This window comes from Actinia tenebrosa, unplaced genomic scaffold (assembly GCF_029948245.1).
Source record: "Actinia tenebrosa isolate PJP-AT-01 unplaced genomic scaffold, QUT_ActTen_1.0 PGA_scaffold15__27_contigs__length_11533743, whole genome shotgun sequence".
NCBI lineage: Eukaryota > Metazoa > Cnidaria > Anthozoa > Actiniaria > Actiniidae > Actinia > Actinia tenebrosa.
Window position 1 is genome coordinate 6,807,809 of NW_028292575.1, and position 22,641 is coordinate 6,830,449.

General features: G+C 37.0%; 2 protein-coding genes and 1 pseudogene across 3 annotated transcripts; 1 reads left to right on the forward strand and 2 right to left on the reverse strand.

Annotated features, from left to right (window-relative positions):
* The first annotated feature begins 379 nt into the window (after positions 1-379).
* Positions 380-3,397, forward strand: LOC116294823 (leucine-rich repeat-containing protein 42-like). The gene is made up of 4 exons (XM_031702490.2): positions 380-542; positions 637-1,012; positions 1,490-1,751; positions 1,961-3,397. The coding sequence occupies exons 1-4, from the start codon at positions 380-382 to the stop codon at positions 2,426-2,428; spliced, it is 1,269 nt and encodes a 422-aa protein (XP_031558350.1). The 3' UTR covers positions 2,429-3,397.
* On the reverse strand, positions 3,352-19,291 carry LOC116294822 (uncharacterized). Of its 2 annotated transcripts, none has more exons than XM_031702489.2 (19): positions 18,906-19,291; positions 17,599-17,728; positions 16,515-16,798; positions 15,595-15,681; positions 14,834-15,059; positions 14,154-14,279; positions 13,435-13,553; positions 13,242-13,307; positions 12,676-12,762; positions 12,031-12,130; positions 11,723-11,804; positions 11,558-11,616; positions 8,820-10,540; positions 8,132-8,174; positions 7,209-7,256; positions 6,923-6,972; positions 6,085-6,212; positions 5,071-5,138; positions 3,352-4,290 (listed from the first exon to the last, which is right to left on the reverse strand). In XM_031702489.2, the coding sequence occupies exons 1-19, from the start codon at positions 18,971-18,973 to the stop codon at positions 4,219-4,221; spliced, it is 3,564 nt and encodes a 1,187-aa protein (XP_031558349.2). In that variant the 5' UTR covers positions 18,974-19,291; the 3' UTR covers positions 3,352-4,218. The 2 variants fall into 2 exon arrangements, with proteins under 2 accessions (XP_031558349.2, XP_031558348.2); XM_031702488.2 differs by having other exon boundaries at positions 8,132-8,177.
* A 188-nt stretch (positions 19,292-19,479) lies between these two features.
* On the reverse strand, positions 19,480-22,579 carry LOC116294847 (S-adenosylmethionine synthase pseudogene; annotated as a pseudogene).
* Between the last annotated feature and the right edge of the window lie 62 nt (positions 22,580-22,641).

Genomic DNA, 22,641 nt, shown 5'->3' on the forward strand with positions numbered 1-22,641 from the left:
CTTTAACTTTCCAACATTTTTTTTCCATTCAAGTTATGTCCAGGAAGTCCAGGCGCACTCGTTCCAAAGGAATCCCAGCGCCAAGTCAGTTTCAAAACGTCTTTTAAAAAATTAACCATTTTCAAATGTTAATTTTTTTTAATTTCTAAAACAGCACATTTTTGCAATAATGCTTTTTAAGAATGTTATTTTCCCATTGTTTTAAAATATAGTTCTGCGACGAGTTTAGAACATAGCTCAAAGTTGGGTTTCCTGTGTGTTGTTTTTGTCACGTGCACATTTTTGGCGGGAAAATTGAAGATGAACCAAAACATGGCGGCCGATTTGGAAAAGGTTTCCTTTCAGGTTATTTTCGTATCAAGAGCTTACGACCTTTAAAATGCCTTTTAGTTCAAGACGTTTAGGTGATTTATTTCCCAGGGAAGATGAAGTTGGATTGTATTACACCAGGGATAAATACGGCCAACTTCAAGTTCCTCCTGGCTACGAATTGTCGACGAAAGAAAACGTGAAAAAACATCTCATTGACAGCGAACCTAAAGGTATTGAACCACGTTCTAGTGAGGCTTGATAATGATATCTTATAAATATTTGTGGAATACGATTATTTGACATAAATGTTGTATCTTTTAACAGCTGCAAGTTGCTCCCTAAAGGTCCAAAATGGGAATTCTTCTCCCACTTCGCTGTTTTCCATCTGCCTTGACTTCGTAGCTAAGAATATAACAATTGTAGAATCTCTTTGTGGCTTCCCTGAAATTGTTGGCAAAGAACTCTTCAACAGAGTTCAGATAAACGGTGGTTTCCCAAAAGGATGTCAGCAAAATTTACAGCTTTTCTGTGATGCTTATGGAAGTGTTGTACTATCCAAACTGAGCTTAAAGTATCGATATCTCGAAGTGAATGAAGTCGATTATTTACGGTGCTTTCCTTGTTTAACTGAACTGGACCTGAGCCACTGCTTACTCGGTAGTGATCACGAGTTATTAGCACACGTTGCCAAGGTAACAAGGTTGGTATCCATAGCAACCCAGAGTAAGGAGATTCCAGAACTGGTAATTCAGAGCTACCAAACTTCTGTAACTTAACCATTTACACCCAGCAGGGTGGGGTGTTGGGAAAAGGGGTCTGGAATTACTTTTTATATGTAATAGTAATACAAATGAGAATGATTGAATAATGAGAGTATGATTGAAGAAAGTATTCATAATATATGGGTTGGAGGGGGGGCTGTGTATATTTAATATATAATTTTTTTTGGAAGGTGGGGTGGGCACCAAATATTTCAGCCAAAATTTAAGGGGGCTTTTATAATGGAATTGATTATATTCTGCAATTCTGAGGGTGGGCACAATGAATTTAATGTTTGTAAGACAAGGTCTTTAGATGGACCCCTAACCTGCGTAGCTCAGCTCTAAGGTTAGGGGGGAGGCTAGATGGGCCCCCTTTTAGAGGTATGTTCATACTAATGAAATTTTCATTCAAACAGCCTTCTAAAACTTAGCTTGAAAGACAATGGTCTGAATGATAGTGACCTGAAGTGTCTTACTCTACCTCTACGCGTGATGGGAGCTGGTCCACTTACTTTGTCCACCCTGGATCTCTCATGCAATCCTGATATCAGCAACCTGTCAGTCAGATATCTGACCACCTTTTCAAAACTCACTTCTCTAAATTTATCTGGGACAAGTGTTACCATGGCAGGAGTGTCAAGACTGACGGCAGCAACCAATTTGAAATTTTCACCAACAGTAAGTTACTGTCATTATTTTGACTCAGATGTTTGTTGGCCTTTTTAGGATTTTTTCCCTTTGCTTCACAAAAACTAATATGCTAAATTTCAATTTGATCTGTACTCTAAGTTAGTCATAGCTGACACAGAAAATTAAAGAAAACCACTTGGCGGGGAAATCTTTACACTGGTGAGCTGAAAGAAATTATTATATTTTGTTTACTAAAGTCCACAGAGTTTTTTTCTGAAAATGCAATCAAGACAGAAGGATGGGCATCTCCTGTAATAGATGACTGGCTTTCGAACTCAAAGAGAGTATTACAAAGTAAAAGCCATGACACAGCCAATGAAAAAGCAAAATCATTCTACCCAAAGAAGACAAAGTGTAACATTCTGAAAAGTAAGAGGATCATCAAAACGAGAGATGTGGCAGAAACACAAATTATTCTCACTGCTGACAAAAGGACAATTAATGAAAATTTGGATAAGAGTTCAGTAGAAAATGAAAAGAAAAACACAAAATTATTCAAAAAATCACTTATGGCAAACCTGGCTTCAAGTGCAATAAAAAGAAAGTCTGCTTCCAGCAATCAAGACAGCGAGGGATCTGATGATGACTTGATGAAATCATACTTGACAAGTAACGTTAAAGTTGACAAGAAAAGAAAAATATGTCTTGCAGATTTAACATTTTGAATTGATCAACTCATCAGGTTTCAGCATTGATATCCATCATGACATGCTCTCAGAGCTGTTCTTCCTCATACTCATGGACATACATGTTTCAAAGATGTACTAGTGAGCATTTAACATACTGGTAGTAATATAGGGGGTTTACAGAGTCATGTTGTAGCCCAAAACCATTGAACTCTTTAGAAAATACTTCCATTGAGAACATTTTCCTTGTACCTCTTGATAAAATAATGGCTGTTTATTGGACAAAACCTATACCTGTCACGTTTTAGGACCCAACTTTTGCTGTTTTGTTGCCCGTATTGCGATACACCGATACACAACATGCCATAGGACTACATATCTAAGCAATCCAAAATCCAATGTAGTCCACTGATCTCTCAAAGGATCAGCTAATATACACCACACGGCCACACATACAGCAATACAGGCGATAAACTATAGCTATACAACGATACAACAATAAACAACGACAAATCAATACAACGATACAATACAGACGATACGATACAAAGATACAGGTGATAAACAACGACAAAGCACTACAGCAATACAACGATACAGGCGATAAACAACAACACAGCACTACTGCGATACAACGATACAGATGATACAACAATACAGGTGATAAACAACCACACAGCACTAGGGTGATATGATACAGTTCAGTCTGGTCATAATGTCTGGCTATTGAGCATCCATTGTTTTTCGCCCTGACTGCTGTGAAATACCTATTTCTAGCATTGGTGCTGTACTTTAGAGTTTAGTTTTTGACCTCATACTTGGAGGTAATGAAAAAATCTAATTCTACTTGAAGAAAGTAAGGAAAGGAAATAATGAAGATGTCGTAAAGAGAAAGTTTCTGAAAATCAAAGCTAAAGCAAATGGAAGGGGAATGTCTGAAAGATTACATGGATGACTTCCAATTGATATCTAAAGCTTTTAATAGTATTATTAAAGTATATAATATTACATTTTTTTTGATACACAATATCTCACTATATGCAAGCATCCCCAGCCCTTCCCATTATGCTTTGCAGGCACCATGGCAGCCTCATTTCAAATGTGAAGAACAATCAAAAATATATTTTAAAAAACTGTTTTGTTCAGTAATAATGTGTTGATATTATAAATATTAAGTGTATTCATAATTGTGAGATTTCTTTTTGTAGCATAGTAAGCAATTATTGAACAAGGTTAAGAAAAATATTGTGATTAGTGGCAAGTGAGCAATGCAAATGCAATGTTGCTGCACATGAGCATACTATTATTTTGCAGCAAAATGGCTTTGCATCGTAATGTGCGTGAGCAGAATATTATTTGTGGGCAGTTATTTGCATTTATCTTAGCCAATCAAAATGAGGGGGGAAATAATTAATGATAAGAAGCATTACTTACCTGGCCCTCCCCCCATATACTTCCTCTCGCCTAATTTATGAAAAGTCCACAACTCAGTGTTACAACATCCTTTTTTCAGTTCACTTATAATCACTGGCTTCCCATGTCAACTTCTATTTCACTGATCAGTCTTCACTGATCCTAACATCTTGGCTCAATGGATAGAGGAGAAAAAATGTAAATATGAAGTGCAAGATGGACAAGGCTTTTCAGCTTGGCATAATGTTTTCAATTTCAGACCATGTCATGATTGCATTATGACCAGTAAGAAACAACAATGATACTCAAGGGAATGGTGTATGGTCTAAAAAGGAATATTTGTTATGCCAAAGCTATAAAGCCCTCTTGAATAAGAGGGTACAATGCTTTTCCTGTTGTAAGAGTGGGGTACAACATCATCTTTCCCACTGTTTGGCTTGTATTCTGTAAAACTTTGTGCCAACTGGAACGTGAAAGCGATTATGGGCCTGAAATAAAATAAGTAATTTCCTTGGTTCACAAGTATCTTAAAAGAGTTTTGACTTAAGGAGAAAATGTATTTTGGCAATGTCCCACAGTACAGTGTATACCAGATATCTGTGAAAAATGTTGTAAGAAATTACACAAATTTGCACAACTAATAAGTAAGTTCAGCTTGGACCTCAGTAAACTGTAAACGTACAAAACTTCGTATGAATTTGTTAGTTAACTTTATCACAGATATAAGATATGCACTCTAGCAGTCAAGCATGTCTACTGAGTAATTGTAGCTCTACTTCAAAATACCCTTAGGACATCATCAGGGTTTGAACAGTAAAACAAAAAGATAAGGAAAGTCTTGGAGTCTTGAAAAAACTTTTTTTCTGGTCTAAAAAAAGTCATGGAATTTCAGGAAAACTCTTAATTTTGAGGCTATGGAAGTAAAATTCAAATTCATGTGGAGAAGACAAGGGACTTTGTTTCCCATGTTCAGACTGTGTGAATTGTGAATAGACCTTATTTGTGGTGTGACAATGTTTTCCCAATTCAGCGTGACAAACCTCTGGAGGAATGAAGAGCTATTGTTTTGAAACTCGTTGGGATATCATCGTTATTCCTTTGGTATACTTTGGGATACTTATGAATTTTTCAAAGACTAAAAACAAAAGAAAATGAATCGCCTGGAGGTTTGTCATGCTGAATTGGTAAAACATTGTCAAACCACAAATAAGGTCTATTGTGAGAGGACACTTGGTTTAACATGAATCACATAATAAATCATTGAGTACCTTTTTTGCCTGACAGTATTCCTTGTCTGTCAGCTGTGCCAACACCCAGTCACGCCTTTTATTGCCACCTGAAAATACATAAGAATTATCTGTTTCTCCAGTCATTCATTTATGGATGCATGCATACACACACAGTCACTTATCTATCTGTCCATCCATTCATTTATTCTCACTTGTTTACTCACTCACTCACTATTACATCCATTCATCCAACCATCCCTCCATCCATCTATCCATCCATTTTCTTCCTAAATCAATTTTTCTTTCATTCAGTAATTCACTTTATCATTCAAACACTTTCTTGTTCATTTATCCATTTTTATTTAATGATTTATTCACTCTGCATAATAGAATAGCAATGATATACCTAAATAACATATTAATGAAACAGAACTTTTCTTTATATCTAATGCATTCACTTGTTAATATTTGTTTCTTCATTGGTTCATTTTTCAATATTTATTTTTTGCTCATCCAATCATTCCACTCACATACTCTTGCTTAAACATCCATTCATCCATTCAGTACAGTGGCGGATCCAGGGGAGGGGTGCAGGGGGTGTGCACCCCTCCCTGGTTCGACTTTGTGCCCCTACTTCAAAGATTTAACCAATACAAAATAATGTTATTTTCCCTTTGATTCTAAGGGGTGCACCCCTCCCTGGGTTAACTATGTGCGCTGCACCCCTCCCTGAACAAATTCCTGGATCCGCCCCTGCAGTAATTAATAGGCAATGTGCAAGGAATCTCGCAAAACACTCTGGAAGCCAAATACTGCAAAAATGTAACAGGGAAATCAAAGGAACAACCAGAAAAATAAAATACTCTTATTTCATGTGTTGAAATACAAGTTCATAGAAATTTTTGAAGGATAAATTGTAAGGTGGATTTTAAGAGGAGGGGAAAAAGAATAAGTACTTGATTTCCCATCATGCTTTGTTCTAGCAATTGGTGCTCGCACACATTGGCTATTAATTTATTCTCTTTACCAATTCATTTATTTGGTAATACTCACTTGTGGCAATGTCTAAGAGACTCATTGACTCAGGATGCAAGAAGAACAGGGTGGTTCCAGTAGTGAACACAAGATAATTCTCATATCTTGGGTCAAACACCAACAGGATCAGGTCACCACACTGAAAGCTATAAACAACAACAATAAATCTATTGAAATAAAAAAACATGAACGCATGCTATGTAAATTTATGAGGGAAGTGGGGGTTGGCAGAACATGAAAGAATTTTTTATTTCTTTTATAAAATACAAATTATGATAAGCATTATTTTGGATAGGAATGACTCAACTGAAAGTGCACACTCGTGCTTTGTGCTCTCATAAAGCATACACTCCCAACCAATCAGAACATGAAATTCATAACAGTTATTTTATAAACAGGATTACGATAATGCTATGAAGCAGAGTGCATAGCATGCAGCAAGCTGGTCCAGACGAAAACAGAGCAATCTGATTGGTGCCCTGAAACTTCAAAGTCAAATTTCAAATGTTATAGATACCCTGAAACAACCTCTATGCTGATCAAAGTCAGGACACAACTAGCTCAAAGATCAAATTGGAATTTAGTGTGTTAGGTTTTACAGAGGGAGGAAAACCAGAAAAGCTGGAGAAAAACCCTTGAATCAAAAGATCTCTACTCATGATCACATAATATGATGCTAAAAGTCCAGGAATCAAACTCAAGACCCCAGAGGTAAGATGCACTTGCAATACTTATACACCACCCTTTACTCCATGGGTGTGCAGAATTCTGGTGTATTGGTCAATAATCCATGTGTTTCCCTACATGTCTGACACAACTGAATTGACCTTCAGTGAATAAAGCATAAAATACTCACTCTTTCAGGGTAACTTTCTCTGGCTTTTGAGTTTCACTTGCACCAGGTGACTGTTGGAAGAAAAAGAAGCATACATAAGACAAGAAATAAACGCTTGATGAATGAGTGGATGGGAGGATGCATGGGAAGATGCATGGGAGGATGAATGAATAAGTTCGATGGTAGATTGCAATAGTTATAATAGATGGATGGATGGATGGTAGGAGTGTTGTGTGGATGAAATAATGGATAGATGAAAAGTTAATTGACTTTGAAAAACAGATTGAAAAGTTTAATGACTTTTTACCAGTTGTTTCTTCATAGCTTTTATTTGTTCATCCTTCTCCACCAATGACTAAAACAAATTAGAAAGATAAAGTAAAAAATTAAATTTAAAAGTCCAGAGAACTTTCTACTAATACTTGTAAAGGCCTATTTACATGGCACGATTTGCCACATGCAACTTGACGTATACAGTAAATTTTGGTACCATTTACAAGAGCACAACTTGTTGCACGTGGCATGAAAAAAACGCGAGCAATTTACTCGTCATTACAGCAAATGTTTCTTGTAAAATGCCACCATACACAGTTGAGAAGTGCAGTAAATAATCATGTCTACCTTGTTATTTGATGAGATCATTCAGAATTTTTGCACTTCGTGTTTAATTACCGGTAAAGACGTTTTAATGGAAATCCGCCATTTTGTTTTGGAATCAATCTCGGTCAAAATCGTCATATTTACATCATTTTCCTACGGCATGTCGTAGGGTTTTAAGCCAAAGTTTAAAATGCTACGACAAGTCTTGAGGCCGCGTACATCTGTCGTAGGACCATTTACACGACCCGATTTTGAGCTGATCTTGCTGTATACGTCAAGTTGCGCAAGGCAAATTGTGCCATGTAAATAGGCCTTAAGAATCTTTATTTGGAATATGGCAGGAAATTCTATGGATTAAACATGTATGCATATTTATTGGTGGAAAATGGTCCCCCCCCCTCATGACCAAGACCTTGCTATGCCCCTATGTCATAAAAACACTATTGTTATTATGTGTCAGGCAAAAGAAATAAAAAAGTATAAAAAACTTCAGGAACGTTTAAAGTTTTATAGAGAAAATTTCATTTTTTTTGTTAGCCAATGTCATGGTAATGATAAATTATTTAGACTTTTGGAATCATATTATTTTGAACAAGCAATGTCAGACTATAACAAAGCATTCTTCAGTACCTTTTGAAGTTCTTCTAATTTCTCAACATAGCTCAGCTTGCTACTGCTAACAAAACAAAATTAATGATAGTTCATTTAGTTTAACTTTGACAATGATATTTCTAATACTATTAACCCATGAAACAGTAATGCATGTATGTAATGTATGCATGTACATGTAATGCATCTTTTCATGGTGTATAATTTACCTTTTTATCCTTACTGTTTCATTAGAAATACTGACGCAGCTCACACTAGTTTTTAGCTAGTTATATCTTCATGTATAAGAAGAACTAATTTGAACTAAATAGCACTAAAGAAATAAGAAACCTAAAAAAAAAACTCTGGAATTTTTTTTTTTTGCTGCTGGCAGTCAAAAATATGAAAAGTATTGACTGATACAGTTTGATGCAGCAGGGGAAAAAATTTCAGCTTGAAGCTTGGAGACACAGAGTTTGCATGTTTGTGAAAACTGCAGTAAACAAAAATAATAATTACAGGCATTTTCATGTTTCTGGGACCTAACCAACTCCTAATGTTTGGAGCCCTTTGATGTTTTGGTTACTTCCAATCAAATTTACCCTGGCCCGTGTGCATTCTGATCGTGAAGGATAAATATTTTCCCCTGGGAAAATGGCTGTGGAGTCATAGGAATATTTATAAAATTGAATGACTGAATGAATGAAAAATGAATAGCAAGTTCACTCACCCTTCTTCTTTCATCTCTGTATCTTCTTGTTTACTTTTCTTTGCCTCCCACATGTGCCTCTCCAAGTCCAGCAACATTAAAGCACCAGCTTTCTCATTCTCTAATTTCATTTCAAATTCTTTCTCTTTCATTTCCGTCATGCTTTGATTCTTTAGCAGCTTCTGTTCAAGAGTATGTATTGATGCGGCATACTCTTTCTCCTTCTCCTGGAAGTTGAAAACTAGCAACTCTTTGTCCTTCATGACAGAATCCTTTTCTTGCTGTAATTCAGTTAATTCTACTTTCTGTTTCTTATTTTCCATTTCCATTTCTTTCATTTTTTCATTCAATTGACCAACAATTTGATCCTTTTCCCGCTTTAATCTCATCATAATAGCATTGAATCGTGTCTGCTGTTCTTCCTCTGACTGTCCTTTGTTTTCTTTCAACTTCATCAGCATAATCTGCTGTTCTTCACACTGTCCCCTGTACTCATCTAATTCCGCCATTAACCTTTGAATCTCTTCTGCATTCTTAGCCTTGGTGATATTATGTTCTTCCTGAACATTTTGTAATTCCATAGCTATATTATTTATTTTCAAATCTAATTGTGCTTTAGTGTTTACTAATTCACTTTTCTCACTTTCATATTTTTCACTGAGTTGTTGAATGATTTGATCCATTTCTTGTTTAGTTCTTTCAGACTCAAATGTTGAAACCGAATTCATTACTTCTTCGGCAAATTCCTGTATTTTACTCCACGCAACTTGTATTTCTTTGTTCATTGTTCCTTTACAATTTGAAATCAATTCCTTACTCATTTTAATCTCCTCACGTAATTCAACCACAACATTTCGTAGCAACTCTGTACAATTTTTCTTAAGATTCTGTAGTTGAGCATTTTTTTGAAGAACTGTGTTCAATTCTTCTGTGCTACATTTAAGTTCATCCTCCAGTTCCATGATTCTCTCTTCAAGTTTAACGACAGCTTCTTTTGAGTACAAAGAATCAGTTTTCTTTTTCTCATCCTCATCACCTCCACTGCATGTTAGGTTTTCTTCCAAGCTAAAATCCGTCTGCGTACTAGCTGTAATACTCTGCGAACTAGAGCTTGTAAGTGTGACAGTCTGACTAGAGTCGTGTTCACCTGTGATTGATGCATGAGGAGCTGGTTCATTTTGCGAAAACCTGTCATCTTTGGAGTCCAAGTCAGCACCTTCAACTGTAACATAGTCCTCTTGTGCAGACTTAAACATGATGTCACTGTCTGTTAAACCCGAGCTTGGCTCTGACCCTGTGTCGCTATCCTTCTGATGGCTTTTCGGGGGGTTTTCATCACTGGAGTGTAAATTTAATGGTGCTGATTCATCTGTTGATGTCTGAGAATTGCTCATCAGACCTAATCTTTGACTTTTGTCATCACCTTCAAGTGAGTCTTTGGATTCCTCAATAACTACACCTCCACCGTCCATCCAAACAGCTTGTGTTGGTGCATCCAAACTCATAGATGTCTTACTAGCTGACATTTGTTTTTGAGAGCTTTGTGAAGACAACATTTGTGATTCTTGTAGCTTCAACATCATGGAGAGTGAGTTCCCTTCTGAGAAGTCTTCTCCCATGCTCATGCTGATTGGACTTTCTTCTAAGTATTCTTTGAACTTTGGAACCAATGATTGTAAGTGTTCAAGGTCATGATCTGTGATGATTGGCAGCTGTCTGTCAAAAGGCTTTGGGGGTTTGTCCTATGATATAAAAAAATATAAAAAAAGGAGTTGATCTCAGAGCTTTCATAATGTTACTGCAACTTCAAAAAATTTTCTCTCTGCAAAACCAAATAAGCTAAATTTCAATTCTATGTGTGAGTTACCATTTAAAGAATCTTAAAAAACTCATTAATAATTCATGAAGGAAACACAATAGAAATCATGACCATGAAGGAGGTTTTATATCTGATATATATTCGTCTTCATTTGCATAAACTTTAACTTGGATTTTCTCTATCAAACTTGGTTCATTTCGTAAAGAATTCGGTACAGTATGAGAACATACATCTGGAGTTTTTTAAGCCGTTTAATAAACTCGCAGATCGTGTTTTATCGGGTCTAAAACCACTCGGCTACGCCTCGTGTTTTATACCCGATAAAACACTCCTGCTCGTTTATTAAACAGTACTTAGTCAACTACAATGCACTGCGCTCCTATGTTATTGTTTACTTGGTTCACCTACATCGTTCTTGACACTCTTCCACGCACTGGTGGATCAAAATATCTGCAAAAATGCTATACCAAAGTTTTCAAATTCCCAAAGTTTCCTTCCCTTCATTCCACAGCAAGTAGGTATAATTTTTCATAGAGATTTTCTTTGTGACATTATGACTTTCGGTTGTCCAACTGTAAGTCATGACAACTCCCAAAATCTACCTTAGATTCATTGAAAAAATTTATAACATCTCTGGGAAAACTTTATTAAGTGACTATGTAGGTATAATTTTTCATAGAGATCTTCTTACAAAATTTATAACATCTCTGGGAAAGCTTTATTAAGTGACTATGTATCATCATATCATGGTTATAAAAACATCTAGCAGGAATAACAAGACTGATGGAACTGGATTCCCAAACTTCACCTGCGAAACTGCCATTTTGCCTGGCAGAGAAAATGGTGCATTGCTTGCATCGCATTGTTTCTGGCGCACAGCGCATTGTAGTTGACAAGGAATTTTTTAAACTTTAGAATGTGTATTAGAATTAAAATTTACAGCAAATTTTGTAGGCCGATCCTCCATTCCTGTAAACAATGTCTGTAAGAAATGTCGCCCTGAAAAAAGTAAAAAAAGACAATATTATTATCAGATTACTGTGTTATTTTACAGTGATCAGTATTGCTATTGCTATTGTTATATGTAGTGGGCATTTTTTCTTACCAAACTGAAGAGCAAATTCTTCACGTCTTGCATTTTCCTCTGCTTGCATCTGTGCAACATTCTCATGTAATTTATTGGCCCACTAAAATAAGAGATAAAAGAAATTGTGGATTATTTCAGTAATTAAGTGCTGTATGGTTTTGAAAACCCTGCCAGTGACCACCTCTGTAAAGTACCTTTTGTTTATCATCTTATCATTTTTTATCAAGCCCTGAAATAATTTCTGTGCAGTGATGGTTTATGTAGCATAAACTTTCGAGTAAACCATCACTAAAGATTATCAAAACAAAAATAGACTTTTGACTTACTTTCAAAAACTGAGAAGACAATTTCCTACGGCGAACAACTTCTGCTGCAGCAACAACATACATCTTTGGTGCTTCACTTACTTGATCCAGGATATCAAGTCTAACAATGAAAATGAATATTCAAAATAGACCAATACTCCTTTTACAGTTCCATTCAGTGATCACGAATAATAGTTCTAAGTCAAGACTGGAGTTTCCGCGCAAAGCAAAACTATGCTTTTCATCTTGCGCAGCAACTCCAACTTCGGCTTGGAACTATTATTATTGTATCACAGCGTGGGACAATCACAAAGCCCAAAGGACGAATTAGAATTTGTTGATTTTTGAGGAGGGAGGAAAACCGGAAAACGCGGAGAAAAACCCTCAAAGCACAGGAGAGAACCAACAAACAACTCTATTCACATACGACTTCGAGATCGGCAGGACTCGAACTCAGGCTGCATTGGTGAGAGGCGGTGCATTAGCAGCGCATGCCACCAGTGCTTACAGACTCATTTACACCGGGTTAGCCTTGTATCGGTGTTTAAATACCACGAGGGTAAAGTGGTAGCTGTAATTTGGAATGGGAAAATGGTATATTGATGGTAAAGCAACAAGTATTCAAGAAAAAAATGAAAGGGTTAGGAATAGAATGTTGTTCATTACCTTCGTTTTATCCTTCGAATATTTTCATGGTACATAATCAAGGTACTATCAGTATCACAGACTTTCTTTTCTATGTACATAATCCATCTGGAAATTAAGGACAAAATCTATTGAAAAATGTTGGTGTTTGACAATAGCGAAGCAGCGCTGATTCTAAATAGCTTAAAGATTCGGACAAACATTGCATTCTGTTTATTGTTAACCGCTACGAGGATTATACGAACCGATTTTATTATTTTTACTTAAAGTTACAATAATAACCCATGTAAACTAAGATCAACTGCGATCGGCTGTGAAAATTATCTGCTGAAAGTAAACTTGTCAGTTTGTTTGTCCGAATTTCGCCTTTGTCTTCGTTTGTATGACGTCATGGCTGCGCTGCGCTATTCAGTTTAGTGTGCTTTATTGATATACTATTGCATTATATATTATAACTACCAGAATGCCTTGCACATTTTTGTTTGTTCATTTGGTTGAAAAGCAGCAATTTTCACCCCAATATTTTATTTTATATTATCTATTTATCAAAATGCCTAATGCTATGTAAGAGGCTTATTTATGATTACCTCAGTCTTGTGTGCAGATTGACTGACAATTCTTCTTTAGCTTTGGCAGAACGACGAAGATAATCCCTGAAGACGGGAAATATTAGATAAATTCATCTCATAATCTCTATTAATAAAGGTACAGCATCTACAATATCTACAGTGTAGACTCCACCTTACAGGTACTTTTTGCTTTCCTCATATCACACATTACCTTAACTGAGAGTGGTTCTTCAACAACATCATCAACTGTTTCTGATGACTTGCGCACAAGTCTGGTAAAACAGATGCATCTCCAATGTTCTGTGCCCTTGTTTGGTTTTGAATGAAGCCCTAAAGGAGTATACAGGAATAAAAGTATTACGCCATGATTGGATAATATTTTAATTCATTTTTGCCAGTCTGGTATCCTAAGAATAGTTCATTCTGATTGGCTGTGTGAGTGGGCGGTATCACTCCCACCTTGGTAGGATAGAAAGAGTGAATTGATTGCTTAAATTACAATATACAAATAAAATTGATAAGAGCAGATAAAGTTAAAGGCCTTATTTAACATCAGTTTTCCTTCAGCTAGTAGCTGCTTTTCCAGGGAGCTGACGGCGTGAGCTTTACCCCCTTCTCTACATCATTGCTCTGTTTTAAGAGTATTCAAAGCTGAAGCTATGTGGATTAGAAAGCAGTCCCTTTTTAAATAGAGAGTTTGCATCTGACCGGGTATCCAGTCACAACCCTGTGGGGAAACAAACTGTATATATGCTATCACACATGTCACCATATGCCTTCATCACATAGCAGCCATGTTTATTCGCATAAGAATAGAAACCTTTGTTTAACCTATACACATTTCTTCTTAAGCACTAACACCAACATAGGATGCCACATGAAAAAGGCCCATGTATAATGGTTTAGCTCTGTTTCTATCTGTTGGGTTACCTGTGCCATATCTGACTGTGACTGCATTAGTTCTTGTACTTTCTGGAGAAACTGCTGCAGATGCATTAACCTTTCATCTAAACCTTTAATTTCTTTCATGCTGGTATTGTCAAGTGCTTCCCGTACCTGGTGGATAAGAAATGTGCAACAATTGTGGATAACGATAATGGCTGCTCAATGGCCAGGCATAATGGTCAGCTACATAGGATTGATCATCGTGTGACCAGTCCATGTGACCAGTTCATGTGACCAGTCAATACTAGCATAGGGAGGGTGGGGCAGGGGACAACAGGGGGACACATGCCCCCCTAAATTTTTGTTAATTAATTAAATGAGTAAAGATGTTTGTTTGTTTTGTTTTTTACTTTTTTTTATTCTGAATGCCCCACCCAATCAAATTCTTGGGTCCTTGCTACTGTACATCCCTTGGCCCAGTTGTATGAAGCCTGGATAGCGCTATCTGACGGATGAATCTTATCCAGTGGATTAATTTATTGGATAGCAGCATTGACTTATCCACTGGTTAAGGATTCTGACCCGATAGTGCTATCCAGGCTTCATACAACTGGACCCTGCCATTCAATGTGACCAGGCAAGATAACCATCTTAGGTGTTGTTTGGCTGCACAAGTACCAATTTTTGGCTGGACTTTATCCATTGACTTCTCTGGCAACTCTCACCTGAAAGACTTCATTCATTACACCTTCCATCACACTCTCATCAAACTGTTCTATAGCTGAACTACATTGGGCAACTATATCTTGCAGACTGTTCTTGTGATCTTGCGCACTAATCCATTCAAGAAGGCTGATGCTGTCCCTGGACTCTGGCCTGTTCGCATGCTGGCTGGACAACAGACATGGCAGCACAGGGATCTCAGCAAGAATTTGAAGAATTTCATCATAACTGTTTAGAAAAGGAATTCATTAAATTGATGGCTTTCAATAATCCCCAAGAAAAGAAAATAATAAATGTTGGATGATAAAACAAAAGAGCCTAATGACAAAACTTTTTATGTTCATCCAAAATGGCGGCTATAAAAATAAGAAATATAATCAATTTTGGTGCATCAAATGGATCACTTACTAACTTTGACTATTCTATGGATGTCACTGAACTGGGTTTTCATGCTAGAAAAAAATACATGCCAAAGTCACGCCTCCAAACATCTATGACTCTGTATGACTCGCTGCTGACAGGTATTAAGCTTTTAGTCTGCATTTCTTTCTCCATGTGTTGGCATCCTTTGGTTATTTTGTGGGGGAAAATATTACAAAAGGATGCCGACACAGATCCCGACACATGAAGAAGGCTATTTGTCAGCAGAATTGTAGACATTTCGAGGTGACTGTGGCACTTGTTTTTGGCATGAAACCAGAAACATTGGTATCAAGATCCTTTTTTCAACTGCTGAAAGTACTTTTGCAAGAATCATACTAACCCATTTAACATTTCCAGATATCTTGGTCTTGATTCTAAAAACTCTTTATAACTTTGCTGTACGACAGTTGCTCTCTCGTTGAACTCCCTGGTTAATATTCAAATCACAAAAAATTACCATTTATAGAATCTTTGGTTGATGGTACCATATTTAAATCCTTCATTGACATCATTATTTATCCAACCCTATTATTATAAGCCATTCTGAGGTTGAGGGAAAAACTGGGTTGAGTTGGGATTGTAATGTATTCTGGAGCTATTTTAGGTGACAAAATGGAGGCAATCTCTAGAGTACGTCCCTTAAGACAGTCCTAAAATGCACTGCAATGCCAACTTGATCCAGCTTTTTCTCAACCTTGGAACGGCTATTACCCCTAGCCATCACTATTGATCATAACAATCACCATGACAACCATGATATATATATTGCTGTTTCAGTTAACAAACCCTTTGAAGCCATCCTAATCCACCACTGTGTTATATCTCACCAAGTACCATCATTATCATCTTTTAATCTATATTATATATTGGTCTCCGGGGGGGGGGGGGGGGTACTCCGCCAGAATTTGGGTAGGGGTGTTCAGCTGGGATTCTGAAAGGGGTACCCTGTGATGATAAAAAAACTCAAATTTGTTGACCCTGTTTATGACAAAAGATATAATTTATTGCACTGAGTTCCTGTTTCAATTATTATGTCATCTCGCATATCGTTTTTTTTACGACCATAATAACCAGTTTCGGTCAATACGAAAGTTGAATCTCTGAATATGATAGGAAACTCAGGAAGAACTTGCAACTTGAGTGAAATTGCATACCCTGTTTATGATAAGAAACTCGAAAAACCATACCCTGTTCAGCAGATCATCCCCGTATAGTCCATATATGGGAGTACCCCCCCCCCCCCCGGGATTGGTCTCTTACTTGGCTATATTGTCCAGGTTAGCTACTACAGCTCCCCAGCCTTGCTGTTGAAATGACTGTTCACTGATTAATGCTTCACAATTGCTAGCAATTTCAATAGCATAGTGGTTGAATTCTGATGCCAGCTGAGCCCTAGATACGAGAGTTTCATAGGTGGGTGGAAGGTTAAAGGAGACTTCGACTTGTTCTTTTAGATTAGCTTCTGATCCAAATGTAAGGCTTGGTGAAGGTGGAACAGAGGATTCAATGGTACTCTTACTGAACAGAAAGATGGGACTGGTATCCTGTGAGATAAGAGGAAGTGTGCACTTTTTTAAAATGATTTCAATATAATCCTTATGATCTCTGCCAAGAAAAGGACTTTGGACAAAATGTAAGAACAGAAAGTAGCTTTTTAGATTAGGCCAAACAAAAAAATAAGTGTGTTTCCTGTAGCATGAGAAAAATAATTGAGGTCAGTAGGTCAGGTTTTTTTATGATAGACCAAGGGAATCTGGCGTGATTCGTGACTTTTGAATCACGCCAGATTACTTTGAGTCACGCCAGATCCCTTTGTTCACAACTTAAGCCTCACATTGGTGCGAGTTTTGAATTTGGTCTATACAACAGTGGAAATGAGCTTACTGGGAACCCTGTGGTACATTTGGGAATGAAAAAAATATTAGGGTCGGCAAGAAAATTAGGGTCAGTCATGCAACAGGAAACACACTTATTTTATTGTTTGGCCTTATCTGCTTAGTTATTTTTGATAATCTCCCATTGCTATAATTGGAATCGGCTTTGCATAGATTTCTTCAATTTTTGTCAAAAAACTCCCAGCTCTTTCTTGGTTTTGCAAGGCACCTAAGCCATGAAGACCATAAAACAATAACCAAGGTTAATGAACAATACTCTGCAAAACAAAAACCCTAACCCGGACTACAATAAAGCTTGCTACACCAAGAAAGTCCCCAAAATACATAATAATAACTATCATTAATTATTGTGGGCTAAGGGAATGAGAAGTTAGACACAGTCTTGATTTTAGGACCTTGACTTATCACATCACATAGCTTATAAACTGGATACTCTCAAAGATACTTACTGTTCCAGCATTGCTATAGTTACAAACTCTGTCACTGGGATCCAAGGCTTCTCCTCCTGTGATTAGCAGGACTTGTTTGTCAAATGGGATTCCTGTGGCAGTGGCCACTGTAGACATAAGTGTCTGTACACTGTTATAATAGATAATATTGGCGGGGAAAATGCTTAGTGTTCATGTTGTTTAGGATTACTTAGCTGATAATTTATAAACTGATGACTAGTGGCTAGTAAAAGACCCTTCCCTGAATTTGTTAGAGTGACCATGAAACATAGTTCCAAGTCAAGGTTGCAATATTAATGGATAGACCCCTTGCAGTATGTAGGAATGGATCTTAATTGGAGGACATAACAATAGGTGTCCAATTCTTAGGAGATTGAAGATCTTTTGTTTTGTCCTCCTAATTGAGCTGTTTTGACGTCACAAACTTTGGGGTCACTCAAGCGAATTCAGAAAGGTACTATTGGGAGTGCACTGGTGTGTCAAATACAACAAGTTAGTAGTAAGAAGGAAACCTACTGCAGTTTTCCATATTCTGAGGACTCAGACATTTCAACAGCTTTTTGTGAAATCGTTTTTTACTGCCACCAGTTATAAATATAAAAGGTACCAACTGATTATTTTTGATTGACTGCAGCAAAAAAAACAAATTTCAGCTGCAGCTATATATAACTACCGAGTTCGCAGAATATCAAAAACCATAAAAATGTTTTGAACTGAACTGGTATTTAGGATATTTATCCTTAGATATTAGTAGTACAAATTGCAAAAGGCTTTGTGTAAAATTTGGACACTGGAAAAAGGCTATAACCCTGCATAAAGCAGTCTGTAAAAAAAGAACTCAGCGGTGTTTGACTATTTGAGAAAAAAGATGAAGCTATGGCAAACAAATCACAACAACATCCAAGAAGGCTAATAATCTTTGATTGCTCTAGAAATATACCTGGAAATGACTGAAACTGGTCAGACTGCAGACATAATAAAATTGCATTCAGGTACAACATTTGCTGAATAACTGAATCACAGGAATAACGAGCCAAGAGCAGGCTTCAGAAGATTAGCCTTGTCCTTAATTTTTAATGAACAGGAAGCAGTTAAAGATAAGTATAAGTAACCCCTTTGTTGCAATTTCCTGTCATTTTTTATCTTCCTCTTGCACAAAAATAAAAACTGATAAATACAAAATAATACATCTAAAATACCAATATGGCATGTATTGGTAATTATAAATTTGATTTGCTTAGCTAAGGTTATAAAATTTTGCTAAGGTCATCGATATTGTAAAATTTTAGTTTGTATTTTGCATTTACCTTTCCATCGCGAGCTCTATTTCAAAGGTGTACATGACACCTATATCAACCGAAAACACGTACAGCATCTTGTCAGATACTTCTCCTACGAAACCGTAGTCTTTCTGTGTTCCGGAAATTCCTGTTAGTGACAAAGAGGACAGTCCTTTCTGTGAGTTTTTATTCGAGAAGCTGAAAGAGTCGTGAAGGAAGCCTCCGTAGCACTGTCGATGACAAAACGTCGAGGAATTTTTTTCCGTTGTCTCATAGTCGTGGATGATAAACTGAACAAATAGATAAGTGATCCCTCTTCATTTTCAAGTCCATTTTAAGACGATATAGACTGGTTTTCCATCATTATTTTTCGGGAGGAACAAAACACCTTTATAAATATGACTTCCTTTGTCTTTTAAAATTTGTAGTCAATAAGCGTTGCCTGTGCGCATGATCACTTGTATTAATCATGCATATGCGCGCGGGCTCGGATTACCTTTTCCCAGGGGGTAGCCGGTAAGGAGAGTGGGGACGAGAGGTTTATTTGTTTTAGTATAAACCTACAAATTGGCCAAATAAATGGATGCAAACAACTTTGAACTTAGGTTTAAATATTTTATTTTTGCACTATTTTTAATTAATTCAAAACCAGCATTTTTTGCTACGAGTGGGACTATGAGTGGTCTATTACTAATATTGTACAATGTACAGCATATTATTGTTGAGAGATTGGCTCAATGCCTGCTTGTTGCTTTTTTAGAGATTTATTTGATTTGGATATTTGCTACTAAGTAACTATTAATATTGAAAAGTTTCATGAAGACGTTGATCACAACATAAATAGTACTGTCACAAGAGATTATATCTTGACCTTTGGAAAATTCTTCTAGGCATAATCAATGAAATGTTTGATTCCATCAAATCCAATGGAATGATTGGATTCAACTGCATTCAGCAATAGAATGAAATAGAAATCACACAAAAATTTGAGCCAGTCGAACACAATCTATTACGTTTAATTGCAATTTAGGATGGCTTGGAGTCATTCCAACATGATCGAACATTCCCGCGGGGGGGGGACTCCGGGGAAAAAGTACCGGGGATGCTTGTCAGAAATTTTCAAAAAAGACCCCTAAAAGATACCGGGCCGTCTTTAAAAAAGGGCGTGGCTGAATGATTTTTAACCCCTAAGAAGATACCACAACAAATAATATTAAATTTTACATGAAAAGCGCCTAGGATAAGCCATATTGTTGCGCGCCTCTCTCCTTTTCCGACACCCTAAAAGATACCAGAAAATGCTGATTTACAAAAATTTGCATTTATCACCCTAAAAGATACCAAATCGTGAATTTTTACCCCTAAGAGATACGACAAGCATCCCCGTTACTTTTTTCCTGGAGTCCCCCTCCCCCCCAGGCAAATATTCCATTATGTTCAATAGTATGCTCTATTACGTTCAATTGAAATTGAATGCAATCAATCTCACAATTTTTTAGCATTTGATTTCATTATATTGCCAAATTAAATTGCCTTATGTATATATATTTCATAATGATGTCGGGGTTTGTTAACATCAGCTAAAACATGATAAAAATTTAGGCTAAATTTAAGCTTAATTCTCTTCTTTTGAGATATTTAGCCCAATATTTAGTTGTTCTTGTCTTCAACAGCTCATAAACCAAATTTCGTGATTTAAGATGTGTTGTTGTCATTCCATCCCCCGCCAGTAACCTTGATCCCTAGCATCAAAACAATAGTTTGTTTTGGTATGGCATCATTATGAAATAGGGCAATTGAATCCAATCATGTGATTCTTGCTATTGTTGATATAGCTTCTAGCTGATATACAAATGCATTGAAAGGCTCAGGTTTCAAATAACTTATACTACAAGTATAAAGAAAAAAGGCATGCACCAATAATAATAATTATTTATAGCTATATTGAAATGATTGGGTATAATCATTGGTTAATGGCAGGCACCCTTGAATAGAATATTTGTAAAAATATTAAAGTGGGTACATGTTGCTACAATTTCATGACTTCTACTAATTCATATCTAAGCTATTTAAATTCAAGTTGCATGCAACTAAATATGAAGGGATAACGATGATTTTCTTAAATGAAGCATAAGAAGGTACGAATCTTGAAAATTAATCTAGGAATAAAATATTCTAATTTCAATGATAAATGTAATAGATTATAATGCATACATTATGACAATATATGTCAGGGATAAAAGAAAGTTTTTGAAATGCCTGTGAATTGAACTTGTATCAGTCTACTCTATTTTCAGTGGCTTTACTTCTTCCCATGGAAACCCTGGCTTAAAATGTCCAAAAACACTAGTAGCTTTATAGATGGGTCTTCTGAGGTCCAGCTCCCTTATAATCATCCCTGGACGAAGATCAAAATTGTCCAGAACAATTTTAAGGAGTTGATCATCAGTATATTCACTTGACCCATAACTAAATATGGCAACAGACAATGGTTTAGCAAGTCCTATAGCATATGCAACTTGCACTAGCACACGTCTACAGAGTCCTGCCGCAACTAATGACTTGGCAATCCACCTTGCTGCATAGGCTCCAGACCTGTCAACTTTGGAGACATCCTTTCCAGAGAATGCACCACCACCATGTGCACCCCACCCACCATAGGTATCTACGATGATCTTGCGACCTGTAAGACCAGCATCAGCAATTGGGCCACCACTCAAGAACTGGCCAGATGGCAGCAAATGCAAGATTGTATTTTCATCTAAATACTTCTCTGGAACGACTGGTTTTATAACTGTCTCCAGGAGATGATGCCTTATCTCTTCAATTCCAACGTCTTTGGTATGTTGAGTAGAGATGAGTACAGTGTGAACTCGTTGTGGTATACAAGCTCCACCCTCTAAGTTGTATTCGACAGTAACTTGCGTCTTACCGTCGGGTAGTAACCACGGTAAGATTTCCTTTCGCCTGCATTCTGATAGCCTTGCACATAAATCGTGTGCTAGCACGGTTGTTAGCGGCATAAGTTCCTTTGTTTCGTCTGTTGCATAGCCAAACATTAGCCCCTGATCTCCGGCACCCATTTCTTCGTCTTTTTTCCCAACATGAACGCTATCAGCGATTTCTTTCTCCTGCTCTTGGATTGCCAACAAAACACTACAAGTTTTATAATCAAATCCAATGGACGAGTCCACGTAGCCGATGTCTTTTACTGTCCTCCGCACGACGGCCTGGTAGTCAACATGAGCACCGGAGGTTATCTCTCCAAACAACAACACCAATCCAGTTTTTGTAGCTGTCTCGCATGCGACTTTCGCATGGGGATCTTGCTCTAGGTGAGCATCTAACACAGCATCGGAGATCTGGTCACACATTTTATCAGAATGGCCTTCGTTTACTGACTCTGAGGTGAAAAGAAAGCTATGTCTATCGCCTGTACTGTACGGACCAGAGACATTCCTCGCTGTCAAGACACGAGGTGTTGTTGTGCTCAAAATAGTTGGTCTGCCGCAAAGCGGTCGAACGAAAGATTTACTTGCAAAGAGTCGAAACGACTGCATTATCTGATGAGGAAAGTAAATTTGCACAGTACGACAAGTTTTCTTGAAGAAATTAAACTGATTATTCAGTTATATCTGAACTGATTACTAAGCCAGTTCAGTTCAAGGATGATGTAACACGAGAGGCTAAGTGTTTGTTTGACAAGCCAAAGAGCGTCACTCCGAACTCATCCGAAAGAACTCGGAAGATTTTCGGTTTCATT